The sequence below is a fragment of the Hippocampus comes genome, unplaced genomic scaffold (genome assembly GCF_001891065.2).
Source record: "Hippocampus comes isolate QL1 unplaced genomic scaffold, H_comes_QL1_v1.1 scaffold66, whole genome shotgun sequence".
NCBI lineage: Eukaryota > Metazoa > Chordata > Actinopteri > Syngnathiformes > Syngnathidae > Hippocampus > Hippocampus comes.
Genome location: NW_017805003.1, coordinates 363,182 through 383,318, shown reverse-complemented (window position 1 = coordinate 383,318; position 20,137 = coordinate 363,182). Strand labels below are relative to the sequence as shown.

Below are 20,137 nucleotides of genomic sequence, written 5' to 3'. Positions count from 1 at the left end.
CTCACATTATATATATTATATATATATATATATATATAATGTGAGTGATTGTAATGAAATTTGAAGAGACGTGTCATTGTATCTCATATCAGCAGCATTGACGAGCCATTGTAGCATACAGCAAACATGATGCAGTTTATGTTTTTAACATCTTCATTTAATTAGTTAATTAACAACATGGCTTCTGTAGGGTGAAATGCAATTTATCAATTGAAGAGGTGTATTTTTTTCCCTTCCCAAGGAGCTAAAAATGTGCCGGCAACTAAAATCCCAGTCTGTATATACTCATGGCTGAAACTTTCAAACTCCAGCCAAGAAATTTGTTATGAAGTAGTTGCTGTCACTAACAAATCTTTTCAGAATCGATTATTTTATCGATTAGCTGAGCCTTTTACACTAGAATTAAATATGAACATAAAATTCAACCTGCTTGAAGTGGCTAGTCGGTAGAGCTGCGACTGCTGAAATTTAGCTGCATTTGGTGGATTGACGTACTAATATCGAGTGCTGTATACAATACACTAAACAATACATTTCATTAGTCAACGCAACCTAAACAATGCCAGTTGTATTAACATTCATATTTTTCATTTAAAATTCCTCTCTGAAGTGACTGCCCACCTCGGACTTCTCCCGGTTCTCTTCTCTTGTTTGAACTCTTTGCCACTGCTTACTGCCGGCCCTCTGTGCAAAGTAATTATTTTCCAGCAATTACTTTCATTGGGAACTTGTCATCTCCTGCATGATCCCTGCACTCCAGTTATTTCCCTGGTTTATGGTTATGACTTTATGAGGCAATTCCAGGCAGACATAATGGGAAGCCATCAAACATGCGTTCGAGTAGGTTTGAGAGAATTAAATAATTTCAATGAGACAATTATTTTAAATTTAATGATAATCCAGACAGTTGTTTCATTTGAGGTGGGGTATAGGAAATGAAACAAAAAAGTTATCAATTCAAACAGACCTCATGGACAAAGAGAACCGGTGTGGTAAATAACTGCCAACAGGCCACGACTCTTCCAACTACTGCTACTCCGACTATTGCTACTATTACTCAACAATAATGTATTCATTTCTTGCACTGGATTACCCCACAGGACTGTTTATTGCATTGACATATCATCCTCTTGACATGAAAGAAGTGAAGAATTAAAAAAAAATCCCATTGCCGAGCTAATAGCAATGCAGTGAAGTATGCCAGTTTTCTTCAATAAACAAAATCAGAGGAACATTTATCTCAATTTGAGGGTGACCACTGAGATTTAAGACTTCAGTTTCCTTGTCTGTCATACGATTCAAAGTTCAGAATTTACTCAAATCAACTTACAAGAATGTGATTCAGGAGCATTTCCCTTTTCCACTTGTCAGGGGCACAAATTTTTGATTCACGGATTTGTTGCCTTCTTTGTCATTTTTGTCTGCTGTGTGTCTTCATGTCGTTCTATGCAAATCTTTTTTTTGGAAGAACGACTAGCTCACTCTCACATACACTGCTTTCTGATGCGAGCCTGGAAGAAGGCAAACCCGCAGGCCAGTTTCAAGCCCTTTTTTTCTGCATCGGTACCTTCAGAACAATGAGCTGGTAAAAATGAGTGGGGGACGGAATGCGAGTAAGGAGGATAAGTGTGACATAAACTAATATTTGAATGCCTACTTCATATAGTCATTCCGGTGATGATTTGACAACATTAACTTTTTTTTTTTTCTTGTTCCTTAGTACTTATTACCCATTTGCTCAAGTAGATGCCACATTGTTGCGCTTCACAAAGTGATAGAGCGGCCATCTCTCTTCATGTGAATTTCCTGTGTGAGTCATGCCATTACTTTTCTTGACGACGTTCGATGAGATTGCAGCCTCTTTGGAGGCAGTATTTGCGGTTATAGCACGTCTTGTCGCTGTGTATAATGTGATTTTAGAAGCACTGTGTTTCACTGACATTTTCCCCCTGGTGTGCATTACTTGCAGGAAATTACACGGTAAATGTCAAGCATGTACAGTCTGACTACGCTTCCATTGGCTAACTGAAATAGTACAATTCATTTCTTCTCCTTCAAAGTCACGTGTCATTGAGCCCATGACAGTGGGACACTTTTTGGTTTATCACGACTATTGGCTATTTGTCGTCACAATTTTCATTCATTTGTACGCAGCTCACTGTCTCATTATTTTCACCTGTTTGCCAGGCATTCAGTCCTGTCGATCCTGATTTGTTGTGTTCTGAATTTTAGCTGTTATTGTTGGCTTGCCTCGTCCCGCCCCCGTCGCCCCACTCTGCAGGCAAATCCAATTTGTTGATGAAATTGGATCTTGAACCTATGCTGTTGGTCTTTTGTAAGCGATCAGGTCAGTTTTCTTACGTCCACGCTCTGGTCTGACCTGGCTCATGAGTTGCTTTTGGAACAAAGTAGTCATCTGTACTCTGAGCAATGAAAAAAATACAATTATAACATTCTACTGTGAAAAAATGACAACAAAGGTTTAATTTATTTTTGCCATTTACTTGAATGCTGTCCATCACAGTGCAGTAGTTCTCTTGCTTGATGGGTTCAGTTCGTATTTAGTGGGAAGTATTAGTGATGTGGTTGCTGATGGCGTAGTGGTACACTGACCTGACTTGTGTGCAGGCAGCGTGGGATCGGTTCTCCCTCGGTGTGCGTGTGGTTGTGAATGGTCATTTTTCTCTATATGTGCCCTGCGACTGACTGGCGACCAGTTCAGGAAGTAGCTTGCCTCCTGTCCAAAATCAGCTGGGATAGGCTCCAGCGACTCCCTCGACCCTGTTCAGGCTAAGTGGTGTTGAAAATGGATGGATGGATGTTAGTGATGTGAATTTGGGTGTGAAGTGTGACAGCTGTGCCTCCATATGTCTCAATATCGGAGTGATTAACTGGGACCAAGCCCAATTTTTGCCCTGACTTCATCCATACTTGTCACAGAAAAGGTGTCGAGAATATGTAGTTTTGACTTAAAATGCAGCAGCTTGTGATCAAATCTTATCGTGTGAAGTCATGAAAATCAAATCTCGCGCCACCTTTAGTTTGTGCTTCTATTACGATTTCATTTGTAAAAGCATGATTAATAACGGGCACACCTTGTTCCTATTTTACAAGTGTATGAGGGAATCACCATAAATAATTTAAGATTTATATTATTCATGAAAAATGTACACTACATATTGTGTTCCATGTAGGAAGCTTTCAGTTTACACTGTATAGTTTTCCTTAATTAATCGATGTCAGGTGGTAAAATGCTCGTGATGCACAGCAGAAAAAAATATATACTGTACCTTTCGCATGACTCAAAAGTGTTCATAGTGACCAAAAAAGGGGTTCTCCAAGACAAAATACAACATCCTTTTATTTCAATTTCCATTTGCTACATCTCATAACAGTAAGCACATGAACGAGAAAAGTCAACATACAGAGTCCAGTCACTGAGCACATAGACAGAGCCACTTCCCAACAGCAATACAGAGTCCACCACAGTATGTTCCTGGAGCTGTCTTTTGTGGAGGAAGTCTTTATATCGCTCAATGCGTAGAGACATGCAGTGGAATTGCAGGAGAGAGAACACAGCATGTACAACTCTGCTTGCAAACAGCTGCTAATTCACAGTTAAGTGTTGAAAAAAAAAAGTGCACACAAGATACCGATCTTGTAAGTAGACTCGTGAATCGTATCTACTGCACGTCATAAAAAAAACACTATAACACCCAGTGTTACAGAGCTGAACATGAGACAGCGCTACGGTTATCCGATTCAAAAATAAATGACGTGACATATCCATATTCACAAACTATTGGAATTGAGTCCACAATATCTACAAATTCACAACATTTTTTTTTTCTCAGCTATCCGGTATTGTTATTTGATATACTGTATTTGTATACTGTATTTGCGCTACCCATCCACGGAATTGCATCAACATTTTAGAGGTTAGGTCGTGTAACCCGTAAGCGGCACTAAATAGCATAAATATCTCTATATGTTCATATACTTTTCATATATGTCTCGGTGCAATGACATGGTTTCATTATAGTTAACTCTGGCCCTATTGGGAAAATAACATGACAAAACACACCAAACTCAAAAGTAGCATGTCAACAGTGCAGTCGAATCCAGTTGATCACGAACGCTGACTCTCAGTTCAGTTTGGACATTTCAATGTTAATCAATACAATAATTCGGGGGCTAAACATGTCCATGGTCGAAAGCAAACGTGTACTGCGTGCAAAAAGATGTAAAAAAAAAAAATCAAATGTTGAGTGAGTGTTGCAACACAGTGCACAGATGGACAAACACGATTTGCAGCAAAAGCTAATCTGGGATTCTGTACTGAGGAAAAACAAAAAGTATTCAGTTGGACCAATTCAAAATTACGTCATAATTGTGTGTTTGCATACAGACATACATACTGCAGATATCAGGGTACATTTGCCAACCCATCTTTTGGTGTACTGGCACAATCTAGTGAGATCTCTAATTCAACATCTGTACATCAAAAAAACCTACCAAAGAATGATATTTTCACACATCAGTGGGTGTCAAAAGATGTTATTCTTCCACATGTTTTAAAATGAAAGTGATGTCATTGTCATTATAAATGTACCACGTGTCAAATGAGATCGCTCCGATGCCATCCTCTTTCTGTTGTGATCCCCAGGGGGCATGTTTGCATAGTACAGCATCTGGAGATTGCCTGAATATTCTGTGATGTAGAGTATTAACCAAGTCCTCATTCGGTATCTTTCTTTGCCTGCCCAGTCGATCTATAAATTCTCTCAATTTATTCACCCGCCTTTTGAGAGGTACCGCTCACCTTTTCCCGTCTTACGAAGCCAAATAAGGTCCAGGTACATATGACGCGGAACTCTAATCTTTGTAGAGGTCAGTTGTTTGCTTTTAGATCTCATTAAGACTGCAATCATAACGAAGGTTACGCTCGGTCAACAAGTGCATCGCAAACTGAACACGTCTCTTGATACGCCACTTCATATCCGTGGAAATAATACTGCATAAAATATCAGGAATGCATAAAGCTATATATACAGCTGTCAGTGGTTAGAGTCACAATTTGTTACTTTTTATGTTAATAAGCATCTGGGGGTGGGATGTAAATGCACATTTGGTGACAACGTTTAACAAGCGTCGATCCGTATATCCCTGTCATATATTATTTTTCTCGGGCTGTCATATATCATTGAATGCAAGTCTTGATTATGTTCGACACATATGACTTATTTCCCAGGCATTTCCCGAATATTGAACAGCTTCTTAAATCACCCCCATGATGCAAAAGTGGTTTACAATGATTTTTTTATGCTGTTCTATTTGACTCCGTTTTGTCTGGAAATGAATACGTAGACTCCTACTACTACTCACAGGCTTCTGTGATCCCCTTGGAGGACAGAGACTTTTGACACTTGCTCTCCGAGATGGAATGGTTCATTTCAGTCCTCCGCAATGCATAATTAACCACAGTCAAATAATTTAAAATCCCTGCAGGGGTGGAGTTGCTGAAACCAGTGCCACCTGACACAACATGATGTGACCAAAAAAAAAAAAAAAAAATGTTGGTAAATAATCTAAGTCAGCCATTGATCACTGTAGTCTGACAATATCTTCTATGTTGTATTTATGCTGACCCTGTAGTCACTTATTAAAATATGCTCTGAATGACGCTACCTAGGAACGAACTTTCATGAAGGGATTACATTTGTTACCGAGCTGCAGGTAAAGCAGACTCATCAAATTTGCATGCTGGCAAATGTGGGTAAAAGCACTTTCATAACCTTGTTGGTGTAAATGAACATCACATAAATATGCATTCTTCATTTATGACGGTGTCTCGGGGGCTGTGAGTGGGTCAGCGGCGAGTAAATTGGCTGAACCACAAGAACACAGACACGAAGAGCTGCTTGAGCGGAATACTGCATATAACATTAGGTGAGGCTGCATTTTGAGGACACACATGTACAGATTGCATGAAGTTTTAACTGAGACACTGTAGTTGTTTTTTTTTTTTTTTTGCGACAGTAAGACTCCTTTAAGAGAGAGCATAGCACAGGCTGCTACTGTAATTATTCTTTCATTCACTCCTGAAAATTGTTTCAAAAGATGTCTTGAAATATAGCATGGTGCAACATTTCCAGAAAAACTGATAGTGGATCATAATATGTGTTTAGTATCAACATAAAGGCAACTTTGCTGCTCAGTTCTATTGGTTGAAACAAAAAAAAGTGGAGTACATGAGCAATCTACCGTGTATTTTTCCCCCACTAGGTCTGGCGTCACTACTATGATACAAATTTATAGTCCTTATCTGTATATTTGGCAAGCGCTTGTCTATGACAAAAAAGAAACGTTGTTCAACAAGTACAGAATTCGCATGAGTAAAAACATTGCTTTTTGGATTGGCAGAAAAACACAAGTAACCACTGACAAAGCAGATGAAATTTTGTAAAACTATAAGGAAAAATATACTCAATATTTTTTCCTCTCTCGCTCTCAATATACATTGAATGTATAAAACACCCAATTGTATTAATTTCTATGACAAACAGAAAAAAAAACCCTGGGCTACAGTCTTAGCTAATGATGGCGTTTTGTTATGAATGTGTGAAAAAAGCACAAAAAGATAATCCCCCCCACCCCATTTATGTTGTCCGTATTTTCACCAAGGCACTTGGCTCCCTTTTTAACCAAAACCATAATCAGCAAGCTAGAGCCACTGGATGTGAAAATGCACGGGCTACCGCATGGGATGCGAAAGCAATTCTGGATGATACCACTTTGGCTCTGATGAGATTCAGCTTGAGTTGAAGGCCAGACACCGAAGATTATTAATGATGTTCCTATATGGAACTATACTGGGGCTGCCCCCTGCTCCCAGACCACACTTAAGCAACCATAGAACAACTCCTTGGATGTCTTCGATTGCATCCCCTGCATAATCTAAGCGTATGTGCATGCATGTTATTAATTCCTGTTTTCACCGGGGCGCAACGATGACAACCTGAAACCACGAGCTTGCAAAACAGAGAAAGAGAAAACAGTTTTCACTATTTTACAAAATGACAAGCAGTCAAGATACAGCGATGGACTACTTTGTTACTCACAACAGGAAACAGGGCCAGAGCTACTGTAAACGAGAGAAGAAAACAAATGTAACACCAACCTCTTTGACGCAGAGATTGCATAACATCGCAGTAGAAATGAGTCTGCCGCAACGCCGCTTTGCTTGTTTACACGGAACGGAACAAAGCTAGCGTGATGCCACACCAGTGGGGGGGCTTTAGATTGCGTACTGTATATTTCCACTCATTCCACTTGTCCTTTGTAGAATTTTACACAGACCGAGAGGTATTGTTCCTTCCCTTTTTGTTGGCATCGTGCCTCTTTCTCTTGGAAACACATTAACAGCAAATTAGTGAACTGTGTAAAAGAGGGTATCGTGAAAATAACAGCCAAGGTAGCTTCATGTGAGCATTTGCCCCAACGTGTTCATGGACGAGCAAAATATCACAACACAAACACAGAATGTGCACTCACAGGAATGTTAATTCTCAATCTTAAAAATGCTGCCTTTACAGAGATATCTACTAGTATGCCCGTATGTTAGTTAGCATGCTAATTTCTGGTAGTTAGGATGGGAATTCCCACTTCATGGCAGTGACGTGACACTGTACAAATAATGGGCAGTGACATTTTTTTTCCTGGATGCCCCAGAAGATGGCTCCATTCGATGACATATTGACTGAGTACTGTTCAAACAAAACTGGTCAGCATCAAAATGTTTCATGATGCTGTAGAGTTTGTGTAGCAACACTCCATAAAACAAAACAGAACATTTTGTGCAGGTTTTTTGGGGGGGTCATAATGGCGCTAACGAACTCATCAAGAAATTACAATCAGAACCATACTAAAAGCCTTCATGCTTGTCGGAGGCAATTAGGTCAATTTGAATTGACAACATCAGAGGTGATAGCACACACCAACATGTCGGCAATTACTGTTTGCTGTGATGCAAAATAGATGTTTTTTTTTTTTCTCAAAGCCAATTCTAGACCAAGTCTGAAAAGACGTTTAAAAACGTCTTTGGGAGTGAATGAGTTAAGATACATGAGAGAAATGATATAAGATAAGATAACCTTTATTTGTCCCACACTGGGGAAATTTGCAGTCTACAGCAGCAAAATTGGGGGAAACAATTTGAGCATGTTGCCACCACTACAAACCTTTGCACAATTATCTTCATAACCACCACCCTCAATTGCAAGATTATCTTCGTAAAGGCAGCTCCTCTATTGGATTTGATGAGATTAAACACACACACACACACACACACACACACACACACACACACACTCTATATAATACAGTATATATATATATATATATATATATTGTGTGTGTGTGTATACACATATATAAAGTGGTACCTTGACTTATGAGTTCAATACATTCCGTGACCAAGCTTGCACCTGAATTGACTTGCATCTTGTATTTGACATGAATTTTAAATGAAAATCACATTTTGTTTTGAACGTGATATTAATAAAGCACGTTAATTAACCCCCGTATGGGATAAAATAATAAAAATACAAGGCAAGTAAACAAACTCGCTTTATGAAGTGTAATTACTGTACGCACTGCAGTATTCGTGTGTCGAATGCGGCCTTGAAGGGAAACGGCCTCGTGAGTGACGTCAGGAGCCAGAGTCAGTTTTGAAAATGAGACATTTTGTATTTGTATGTTCAATTTTTATGTTCAATAAATGACAGAAAGTGACTGTGCCCCCCTCCCCCCTTGCTCACATATGTAAGCTTTGCGGGCATTACTGTACCTCAAATGTTCTATTTTTTTAATTCCCACTTCACTTGAGTGACAGTGTGTTTGAAGCTCACATATCGTGGAAATTTTGACACTCAACACAAAGCAAAATAAACAAACAAAAACATAAATCAACCAAGCCACATTCCAACCTGGAACCCCTCTTAAGTGAGGGCACTCGCAAATTAGGTACCACTGTATGCATACGCACACGCACACGTACACGTTAAGATTTTCATGGCTTCCATCAAACCTTTCTCCTTCCTTGACAAACCCATTCAAGATTGATTTTGGATCAAATTCAGTTGGGGTTGTTTGCCTCTATGATGGCCGGCTTCCTGTTCACGTATGTGGCCCAGTAGCCCAAGTTGAAGATGAAGAAAAGGATGGGGAAAATGATGCGCGATATCTTGTCCACTTTGCTGACTCGGTTGTAAGACTTCTTGGCTTCTGTGTAGGGATCATCCATTTTATGGAGATAGGAGTGTTTGGCCGATGCCCCGGTAGCGGCACTCTTAGAAATGGTTGTTAAACCTTGGTCTTTTGCTACGTTGATGGCGTAGGTTGTTCCAACAATGTTGAAAGTGTTGTTTGCCTTTTTGGAGAGACTTGCAGATTCTCTTCTCTGAAAAGAAGAGAAAGCAGCAATAGTTGTCAGGAGAAAAGGCAGCGGACTCCACAATACTTCCATTTGAACTCATAAAGAGGAAATAGAAGCAACACCACGAGACACGACACACACAAGAGCAAAACAAAAGCCTAACCATATCGTTAATCCTGGCCATGTTAGCCTGAAACGGTTCCTGAAAAGAAAAGTAGAAAAGAAAAAAAGTTTACCAATTATATTAAAAGTTACCCAAATGACATGCTCTATTCATCAATCTAGCTTGTACATTTTCCACGATTGTCCATTAAATCTGCATCACACAAGGTTTGATTGCAGAAAAAAAAGAGAGGTCATGACCATATTATTCAGCTGTGAAATGGTTTAAAAAGTGCTTCCATTGGGAAAAAAAAACAAAAAAAAAAACGCTTGCATCACTTGTACTGGGTCGGCCGGCGTGTGACTTTGCTGTCAGCTGCAGCATAGAGCGTTGAAAAAAAAGGAGGAATGGGGGCGGGGGGATAACAATGCCTGTAGTCATGTCTGACAAATCAATGAACGCAGCTAGGCCTCTTCAGGCAAACAACTCACGATAAAACAAACATGGCACAGGCTATATGAGAGAAGAAGCTGACATCTTTGTACTTGTACGGAGAAACCATTACACTCTCTGTTGAAAGAAAGCTTCAGACTGTCATGATGAATTTGCACACGGATACACTTATTTACCAAACCTTTAGCATAGGATGATTTCATCATCCTTGCAGCCCTAAAAAGGGGCTGCACACACCGTCGGGGGGGGGGGGCAAGTAGGGCAGCAAGATTGATGGCGGCGCAAGTTTTACTTTTCTATAGTGAATACAGTGGGTGTGTGTGTGTGTGTGTGTGTGTGTGTGTGTGTGTGTGTGCTTGTGCATGTGTGTGTGTGTGTGTGAGGCTGTAACTGAGTCTCAGGATATCCTCGCACCTCACACCCATGAGAATTTCAATTGAAGAACATCTTATTTGTGCCTTAACATTGAAAAAAATCTCAGCCCTGCTGAATGTACGTCCTTCTCCAGTGACGTGCGTTGCAAGTCACCAAGGGCATCACACCGACATCATTACAGTTACAGCTGAGTGTTTATGTCTCGCATGCTAACTGTTAACACTGGTTAACTGCTTTTATGCAGCAACATGAGAAAGTTCACATTTTACAAGAATCAAAACATCGCCTGTCCAGTTCATGCAAGTTATACAATGGACACAAGCTGGCCTGAACCAATCGGAGGTCAAACAACGACCTTGAATTGGATCGTGTTCTACCACAGTTCCACTGTACTGTGTGTCATATGAATTATGCTATGCAATAAAGAACATTTACAACTTTCTTGATGACCATGTACTAAATATTAAATATTTACAACATGGCAGATGTGCAACACTCTATGTAGGGTTACAGCACATTCCGATGCAACTATTTCATGTTAAGTACATGCATTAACGGTAAATTTGCTAGTACTGTATGGAGTGTTCAAGGCATAACAGATGGCATCCAAAAAAGAGAAACAAAAGTCCCATAAAATAAGGTGGCCATTCAATCCACACCTTTACTCCCCACTCTTGCCATTTGTGAAGAAAGTCCCTGGTACATTGGTGTTTCAGTGCTCCCTATTTTTGTCTCCTTTGAGGCCACAGCTTTAATTTTTGCTCTACTTTTTCAGCTTCATTTGACTTTCCTTCCCTCCCACCCCCTCTCCTTCCTTCACTCCATCTTTTTCATTAGCATAACTGATGTCCCCTGCTTCCGCTGCCGATTGCTTCATGGCGCATCTCTTTATGCGGTTCTCATCACTGAATGTTTTGTTCCGACCTAATATTCGTATAGACTCAAAAGATTTAATCTTGAAAAGCCACAATGCGGCCACGACGATACGCCACAAAGTTTCACCATCATGTATAAAACTGAAGCCCCTTTTCTACCAACAATAAAGTTCTTTACACAATATTTGCATTCCCATTGCTGAAAAATATAAAGGGTACCGCAACAACTGACCTGTAAGGTATGCATTCAGCCCACCCTTCTGTCAGTGTGAGTGCAGCGTACTTAGAGTCAGGTAATGGGGCGGTGCTTAACATAATAATCATGACACAGCTATTGAAATCCACACGATGGGGTTTACTATTCTAAACTGTACTCCGAAATCAACCGGGAGGGGAATAAAAAATAGACCGCTTTCGAATGGCTGTTGTGACAATCCTATCAGCAGTAGACATCACCATGCCATGAAATTGTTGTTTTCCCTTCACGCTGCCATTGTTTTGACCCTCCACTTTCCTCTGCAAAACTGAAGAACACTGAATACAAGAAAAGTGAGGAGGCCAAAAGGGGTCTAACTCAAGTCAATTTTGGACAAGAAGACAAAAGTCACACCGGTGCCCTCCAGATAACCAATGTCGTTTCCAGGACATTGACTCCACTACACCTAAAAGCACCGCAGTGCCTTTTTTGAGGTGTGGGGGAGTATCACAAAAATGGCTTACTCAGCAGCAAAACTAATGGCACTGAAATATGATACAGTATATGGCTCTATTCGTAGATAACTGAAAGTCTACGGCATTAGAAATGTTCTTTGCACAATAAATTAGCAGACAAGCCACATAGTCCTTTTCCGCTTCTGTAAATCCGGGTTGTCTTCTGCTGTAATTTACTGGATATCTAATCCAGTGTTTTCCAACCATGATTGAATCAAAGCACCCAATTCATCCGAACGAGCTCACAAAAATACCACAAAATTTTGAATCCTGGGAAAACGGTAATCTTGTCGCAGTTTTAGCCACAAACTAACATGTACAGTTGATATACTCGCAATAAGACAGGACTTATTTTATTGTCTTCTGCCACCTGACGGAAGAGAATTAAATTGCGCTGCCTGTCACATTATGTCGCTGGCATAGATAGATGAACACATTTGTAATGGGTAAAGGAATGATAATTTTGGGACAAATTAAGTGACATTTTATAATTTGCCACGGCACCCCTAACGATGGGTGTGCAGTCAATGGCACCCTAGTCGGGAATCACTAATGTCATCATTTGGTGATACCGCATGAGCTTTACGGAATTCGACACATTATAGATTTTATTAGTCTACATATTTTCAGCCAACGATTCTTGTGTACTTGTACGTTGGTTGTTTTCTGGCACATAAAGTAAATCCAATGCATCTGCATCTGCAAATGTCAGATTTTTTTTTTTTTTTTTTGGGGTGCGGGGTGATTAAGCATCCTGGGGGCGATTGTGCCACTTGATGTCATGTTGCTTGCAAGGCTTTGTGTGGACGTGTTAGACCGAGCCTCGCGATCGTCTGACCTTCTTTATGATTCGAGATGACGTGTTGACATGTTTGATTGCCTCAAGTACTGATCTACAAGTGTAGGTTGTGTCATTAATTTGGTGTATTTTAGGCTATTGGAAAGCTGGTAGCTGTGGAGCCTTTGACATTTTTCTGGTTTAAAAAAAAAACTGAATGGTGATTTCTCTCGACTTTTTTTGTATTTTTATCAGGTCACGTTTATCATTTTTTAAATAAGGCAATTTAACTTCAACACGCATCAAGTAAAGCTTTCCTACTGAACAATGAATGTTGGTGAAATAGACATCATTTTACAATTTGTATTGCTGTCTGTAGCTACAGTATAGCGTCCGTGGTCTGCTGAGTTTGTCGGTTATTCCCGTACAATGTCAGTAGAAGGACGTGCAGCAACAAAGGCTTCAGCAAAAGAGTGTCGACGGCGCCAACTAGCCGAAGCGGTCACAAGCATCGATGTCTTCGTCGCCCGTCTGACATCCCAAGGGTTGAATGTGAGACTAGCTTGAAGTTGGACATCCCCATTGCACAATGGCCAAATGCGCCTATCGGCTCTGATGAATCCCAAGTTGCTTTTTTTGTTTCATCAAAGAATACGCAGACTTCCATCCTGCCATATTACACCGTCCGCTGGCTTGAGGTGAGCTAATTAGCCCGTTGGTTAAACAGATTGTTTAGCGACCCACAGGGAATTACATGCCACTGGAGCTGTGTAACCTCTAAAGTAAATGAGTACACGCTGACTCGACTATAGCTCACCATATCAGACCGAAAAAAGAAAGAGCCTGCGGCAAATGAAGTCATCATTTGGTTCCGTTGGCTGAAACTCGGCTTCTGATGACTGCGGACAGTATTTTTTTTCCCCTTACAGCCCCATCCCCCCCTGTACAATTTTTTTGTTTCAATTTTTTTTTTTTGTAAGATGGTTAAAAAAAATAGTAGTAGTCTGAGCATTTTGCTTTCCAGTAGTGTATTCTTGTGGGGCATTAAGGGTGAGCGTGTCTTGTCAACCATTGTGACCCTGTTCTTGTTTATCTATGATGACAACTACATTCTCAGCATTGTCCCAGAGAGCGCAGACGTTTGCCATTAAGACAAAGCCCCAGAACGAAAACAAGAAACAGCTCTCCCCATGCCCGACTCCTTATCTCTGCTTCATTCCGAAAAACTGAAAAAATATTTCTGCCACAATATTATCTCCTGCCAACCTCTCAGAGCACCAAATGACAACTCATAACACACTGATAAGGTCTAAACTGATGAGGTCAGATAAAGAGTTTGTGTATTATTATTATTATTATGATTATTATTGTTATTAGTGACTGAAGAAATACACTCCTCTCCATAAGTGTTGGAACAGTGGTGCCAATTACTTACATTGAGTTCCTGTTTTTGTTCTGAATTTTACTGAACCCTATTTATCATTATTATTATTATTCTTATTATTATTATTATTGAGTTCCTGTTTTTGTTCTGAATTTTACTGAACCCTATTTATCATTATTATTATTATTCTTATTATTATTATTATTATTATTATTATTATTATTATTATGATTATTATTTGCATCCATGTTATTTGCATTAACAGAGTCCTTATTCCTAAATGGACTGAAACACAAAAGCATTCCCCGGCTAACTATTTCCAGCAAAATGGTCTCCACTCATCTATATTTCAACTTTCTTGCTCTGATCCAATTACTTCTCCCGTCTTCCTCACTCACACACAAAAGAGCGCAAGCTATTGACAAATCTGTGCGTGAAAGTAATATTGGCCTCCAGGGATTCATTTCGATGCACTCTCACTTTTTTAGTCAGCATCCCGTTTTGTTTTAATGAGCATGCTGTACGGCAAGATGCTGTCTCATCTTGACAGAATGGGTTTAAGCGGACTAAAATGGGGCTTGAACATATGCTGCCATCCTAAATTGGGGCTAGTGTCTTTGGGAGTTTACCTCTGTTTCTGCTCTCCATGGTCCGCCCAACTTGTCCTTGTTCCATTTGGTTGTTAATGAATAAATAAAAGCTCCTTTATAGAGTAGTCTGGGTTACTTTAAGGGGTAGCTCCGAGTTTCCAATTTGCCCTTGTTCCTCCACCAGTGTAAACTTACAACATTCTCAGCAGCTCTGAGAGGGTTTTCAACAAAAATATAAAGGTAAAAGATGGGAGTACTCGAGGCGGAATTAACGTGGGGACCCAGAGAGGAGAGAAGACTAAATTCTGTCATTTTTTGCTGTACACGTTCATCACTATCATATCTATGTGTAATTTTCAAACAGCAATCACTCACCCTGACTTCCATGCCCTCTTTTTTCCCATCCCACGCCCAGCTGCGCTTGGTGAAGTAGTTGACTGTGGCAAACTCAATCAAGGCAGAGAAGACAAAGGCATAGCACACTGCCATGAACCAGTCCATGGCTGTGGCATAGGCAACCTTAGGGAGGGAGTTGCGGGCACTTATGCTTAGGGTCGTCATGGTGAGGACGGTGGTGACCCCTGAGGAAAGAATTAAAAAAGAAAAACATCAGGGAAGAGTTCCTACTAAGGGAAACACTCAAATGGGAAAGAATAACATTTATTCTATTTGAAAAAAATTCGTTTGTTGCAATTTTGTCTCCATCAACATTTCATTATCATCAAAAACAATGCCTCCCACCGAGCAGACTTTTTAAAAAAAGATTCACACCCACAAGTATCAGCAATTTAGAGCCTTCACTAACCGCGGTACCTGCACAAAACAAGCAAGGGGAGAAAATGCAAAGCTCCCGAGCTGCAAAAAAAAAAAAACATCAGGGAAGAGTTCCCGAGCTAAGGTTCCGACACAGAACCCTCGACTGTGAGGCAGGCGTGCTCGCCACATGGTCGACAGTTCCACTGGTTACTGTCATTATATTTTGTGATGTTTTATTTTGAAATGTCATCATTCTGGTAACTATAGTCAGCTGTTGTGCCAAATAATGACCAAATATTGTTCCCTGTTCAGAATAATGCATTGCAGATTTAACTGTACTTTATTAAAAAAAACAAAACAAAAAAAAAACATAAAAAATAAAAGTAATTCGCGCATAGGAGCAGCACAACAGCAACAGAAAGGAAGTGGGATTAGAAAATTGCATCCCATCTTTGAGTCTGGGACAGTGATGACAATGTTTGGATTCGATTAGATTGATTATCTGGAGACTGTATAATGTGATCATTGCCACCTATTGAATTAAATCATCCCTGCACATTTGTTTTGCTCTTACCTCACCCTTTCGAAGCCCCATACTCACCCGGCCATCAGCCTCTCAGACTTCAGTTATTATTTAGTGCATTCTGAGTTGCATAAAAAAACAAGATGGCACTCACCAAATACGGTGCGTGCAGGAACCGACTCTCTGTTTAACCAGAAGGACACCTGTGACAGGATGACTGTCATGATGCAGGGAAGGTAGGTTTGGATCACAAAATAGCCAATTTTCCTTTTTAAATGGAAATATGTTGTCATCACTACAAATTCCCCTGAGAAGCGACAGAGAGAGAGAGAGAGCGGAAAAAAGAGAAATGAAGACATAGCAGATCATCATTAAAAACTGTTATATGACATAGTCGGGCAACACAAGCTGACACGCTGCTTCATTAATTCGGGAACATTTCTACATATTCAATGAAGTATATTAATGCCGTGGTTACCATAGCATTCTCACTTCCCTATTTCCCCGTTAGGTACTTAAGAGAAGAAATCTGGCTGACTTTTCTTTTAAAGCCTTGTGAGAGCAAAGCATTTCTTGGCCTGTGCAATGTTTATTAAAGCAATCATTTAACATCCACCTTCACGCTGGCCTTTAGTAGCAACACTTTTCTTCTTTCAACAAGCCTTTGTACTCGGTGTAGCTTACCTTCAAACCACCATACAGCACAACAATAATGATAATTTCAAACAAAAGAGTTCTCAGTAGAATTTCTGACCACCTACAGCACAGCTTTTGCTTCAAGGAAAAACAGGCCAGAGGGCACTGCAAGAAAGTGGTTTCATTGTTAGTTTAGTCTCAAAGCGCCAGTGAAACCTGCCGCAGCTCCGTAACCTAGTGACTTGCCTCCTGAGAGTCACAAGTAGCAAAAAACTTTCCCCATCTTACAATTGTCTGTGACGTTAGGCTTCCATCTATCCATCCATCCCTCCCATTTTTATACCGTTTATCTGACTTATTGTTGGCCCCTTCAGAGCGAGCGCAGATAACAACAGAGTGCCGCCGCAAGGCTTTTTGTCTAGATCCCATTGGTTAAGCTACATAATGCCAATTCTGTTGTCCTTGGAATTGTTAATTTTAGGCTACAATTCAAAACAGAGCCTGATATTGTTTTCTGTTGAAAAAAAAAAGTTCAAAACAATTTTGTTTATGTAGGCATTCCAGTAAGACTTTTTAACTGTATACTGTTCACCATAATCATGTTTACTGTTGATTGTTTATCCACTGATGAACTCTGGGCAAATTTTATGGTCATTCTCCCATTTGTGAGAATCAGTCCTGAGCTCTGAGGCTGGACTCTGAGCCCACTGAAAACTGCAGTATCCTCGATTATAAAAATAGTTTTGCCGTCCTGCAGAGGTTGTCAAAGGGTTGAGGAAGAATTGCACGTTATTGGACGGAAATATGGATTGATTTTTGGATCGCGGAGGAAAATAGAAAGAAATTGGAACTTATTTCCCATCAGCGCAATCCATCTTTGAAGTGTTGACGGTGTGCTCTGCCAGATTTCAACAATCAGTCCCCATCCTGACATTTACAGATTACTGAAATAACACAGAGAAACGTCACGTTTTTTGGCAATCTCGAGCCGCTAACCAGACGGCCTTTAGATTTTAAACACGGTCCACACAAAGCTTTTTACCCTGATGTGGCAGTGACTACTAACCACAGCACCGTGCTAACCAGTGCTGTATATTCCTTACATTCTCTGCACTGTACCTGTACTGGAACTTATGGTTTCTTTGCCAATAACGTGTCCCAGTAGGTCATACTGGTTGAGCCTGGAACCATCCTCAGCCACAGAAACAGAGCGCTCATCCTCTTGTGTCCAGAGGTAAATCACCTCATTGTTGGTGTAAGCATCTGGGAAGCAGATGAGAGTCAAGAGACAGACGGCTGACTTTAGTTTGTTTTTCAAATGGACTTGAATGTGAAAACACCCAGATAGTCCGCACACTGTATACTGACTGCAATAGCTTTTGCTGTGAGTGTAACTTACAGCTTCCAAATTTCAGGGGACAGGCGTGCGCATCCATGGGGAAGTCCTCCAGGTGCATGGGGCATTCGGCGTGAATGGTCAACCTTGTAGGACGAAGGATGGGGGGTGATGGCAGGAAGGGTGAAGTCGAGAGGGGTTGAGAAGATACGCACTCGTCAATATACAATGTCTGCTGTGCATTTTTATGGTCACTTTTATTTGTCAACCTTAAGTTTAATGGGAATCAATATAAACAAGTCAATGCGCTATTTACTGATTACACACACTGGCAAGACTTGTAACGCTGTGTCAGGAATGTGTCAATCCGTTTATGGAACAATTCATCAAAGTAAACAATCCTTATAAAATAAAGCATCCCACGTTTTAGTTTTTAGAAGCGGTGTTGGCTTCAATCAAGTTTGCATTAAATGAGTGTTAAATCATTGTTTTTGGAACAAACGTACCGGTAGTGTATATTTGATTAAAAATACACAATCGCCCCTCGCTGTATTGGGATGCACTTATTCATTGCATCATGGATTTGTTTTATCGGATAGTACAGTACGGTACAGTACATTACAATACAGCACAGCACAGTGCTGGACAATTACTCAGCTGCACTTTTCAAGTAAAAGTAAACATTGCTTGCTAATTGAATATAGCCTATCACCACCAGATATAATGAATTGGAATCTAGGAAGTACAGAGAGGGCAGATGGAGACAGCCACTGTTGCTGTTTTGAATTCGCATTATGAATCAAATAGTAACAAAATACAGCAATCAAAAGGTAACCTCAAATGGCACCGTCACCATATACCACAGTGGCTAATGCAGCCAGGAAATAGCCAAGATGTAGTAAATCCCTAACGCTCACTTCCACATCATTCAGACTACAGGCGCATTCTTTACCATGATGTAGAAGAATGTGTGAATGACAACCACACGTGGACAAAGAGAATAACTAAACCTCACATTCATATACTGTAAGAATTGATGTCGATGAAGCCAATGCTTTATATATATGTAAACATAGCGTCTTACCTCATCGTGTAGAGAAGTGTGCCATTGTCAACTAGTCGCAGAAGTTTGTTTGGGGTTGTCATGTTGTGGGCCACAGACTTCTTTCCATTGTGAAAAAATGTGTCAGGTGTCCAGATCTTACTGGCAAGGAGGTTGTTGAGGGGCAACACCTGCATGGGCCCGTCAAATTTCAGTCTCTCATCTCTCCAACTCTGACGGAAAAATACATCGATGGTGTACTCCTGTGGGGAGCGGAGAGTAAAGATTTAATCAGGCGAAGCATTCAACTGAAGTGAGACAATCGCTGGTCTGGCACGGATTCTTGAGAGATACAGTACAAGGTACAGTGTCACACGCAGCCAGGTTATTGCCATAGCAACGATGGAGACACCATTTTGTTTATTGCAAGGCCGTTGCAAAGGATTTTGATATGGTTATTTAATAACAATACCGATAACGGATACCTTCTTGCTTTTCCAAACTGATACCGATCAGGAATGCCCCACCCCGACCCAATAACATTTGCTGGCCTCGCCATGTTCATGTGATACATCACTCAGCAGAGGCTTGACACATGATCTTCTTAAAATGACAATAACCTGACCAATGTTGGTGTATCTGAAGCGTCCTTTATCGGTCAAGTTTGTTGCGGTGCACACTGATGAATGTAACGTCATATTTTTTCGATGGCGGTGGCTGCTTAGCTTGCCCAAGTTTTCAGTATTGCCCTGGTGGTCATTTGATTCATTACAAGTTGCTCTTCACCTTATGCTCCACACGTTGCAGTTCTTTTTTTTGGGGGGGGGGGCAAACAATTTATGTCTGAATGTGTTGGTGAATATAATTTCCAAATAAAATAAGAACAAAGTAGGACAGAGCCACTGGAAATGGCAATGTATTTCATGTTCCATCTAAAGGAGTTGGTGTCCTGGCAACAGAGCCGCTCATTAGCTGTGTATAGCAGCTGTGCAGACGGGAGATCGATAATTTAGCTTTTTCTGGTACATTCAAAGGCTTCTTGGTGAGCAATGATGCGGAACTGACTACTCCGTGGGTAAAAATCAAAAAACACGGCCATCATTTCCAAGTGGCTTCAAAACAAGGCCGTCCTCAGCAGG

The 20,137-nt window shown here is 40.5% G+C and overlaps 2 protein-coding genes across 4 annotated transcripts in view; one reads left to right on the top strand and one right to left on the bottom strand.

Moving 5' to 3' along the window:
- Positions 1-20,137, top strand: part of gabrb4 (gamma-aminobutyric acid type A receptor subunit beta4) — a 148,392-nt gene that overhangs the window by 1,225 nt on the left and 127,030 nt on the right. The window lies entirely within an intron of this gene.
- gabra3 (gamma-aminobutyric acid type A receptor subunit alpha3) lies at positions 8,870-19,516 on the bottom strand. Of its 2 annotated transcripts, XM_019858666.1 has the most exons (7): positions 19,041-19,516; positions 18,020-18,102; positions 17,740-17,883; positions 16,139-16,291; positions 15,081-15,286; positions 9,600-9,638; positions 8,870-9,460 (listed from the first exon to the last, which is right to left on the bottom strand). In XM_019858666.1, the coding sequence occupies exons 1-7, from the start codon at positions 19,193-19,195 to the stop codon at positions 9,137-9,139; spliced, it is 1,104 nt and encodes a 367-aa protein (XP_019714225.1). In that variant the 5' UTR covers positions 19,196-19,516; the 3' UTR covers positions 8,870-9,136. The 2 variants fall into 2 exon arrangements, with proteins under 2 accessions (XP_019714225.1, XP_019714228.1); XM_019858669.1 differs by lacking the exon at positions 9,600-9,638.

Coding starts and splice junctions, on each gene's coding strand:
- gabra3 (XM_019858666.1), bottom strand. CDS start 19,195: ATGCAGGTGTTGCCCCTCAACAACCTCCTTGCCAGTAAGATCTGGACA. Junction 17,884..18,019: donor TCCCCTGAAATTTGGAAGCT/GTAAGTTACACT, acceptor TCTGCTTCCCAG/ATGCTTACACCAACAATGAG. Junction 15,287..16,138: donor TCCTGCACGCACCGTATTTG/GTGAGTGCCATC, acceptor TTCTTTCCTCAG/GGGTCACCACCGTCCTCACC.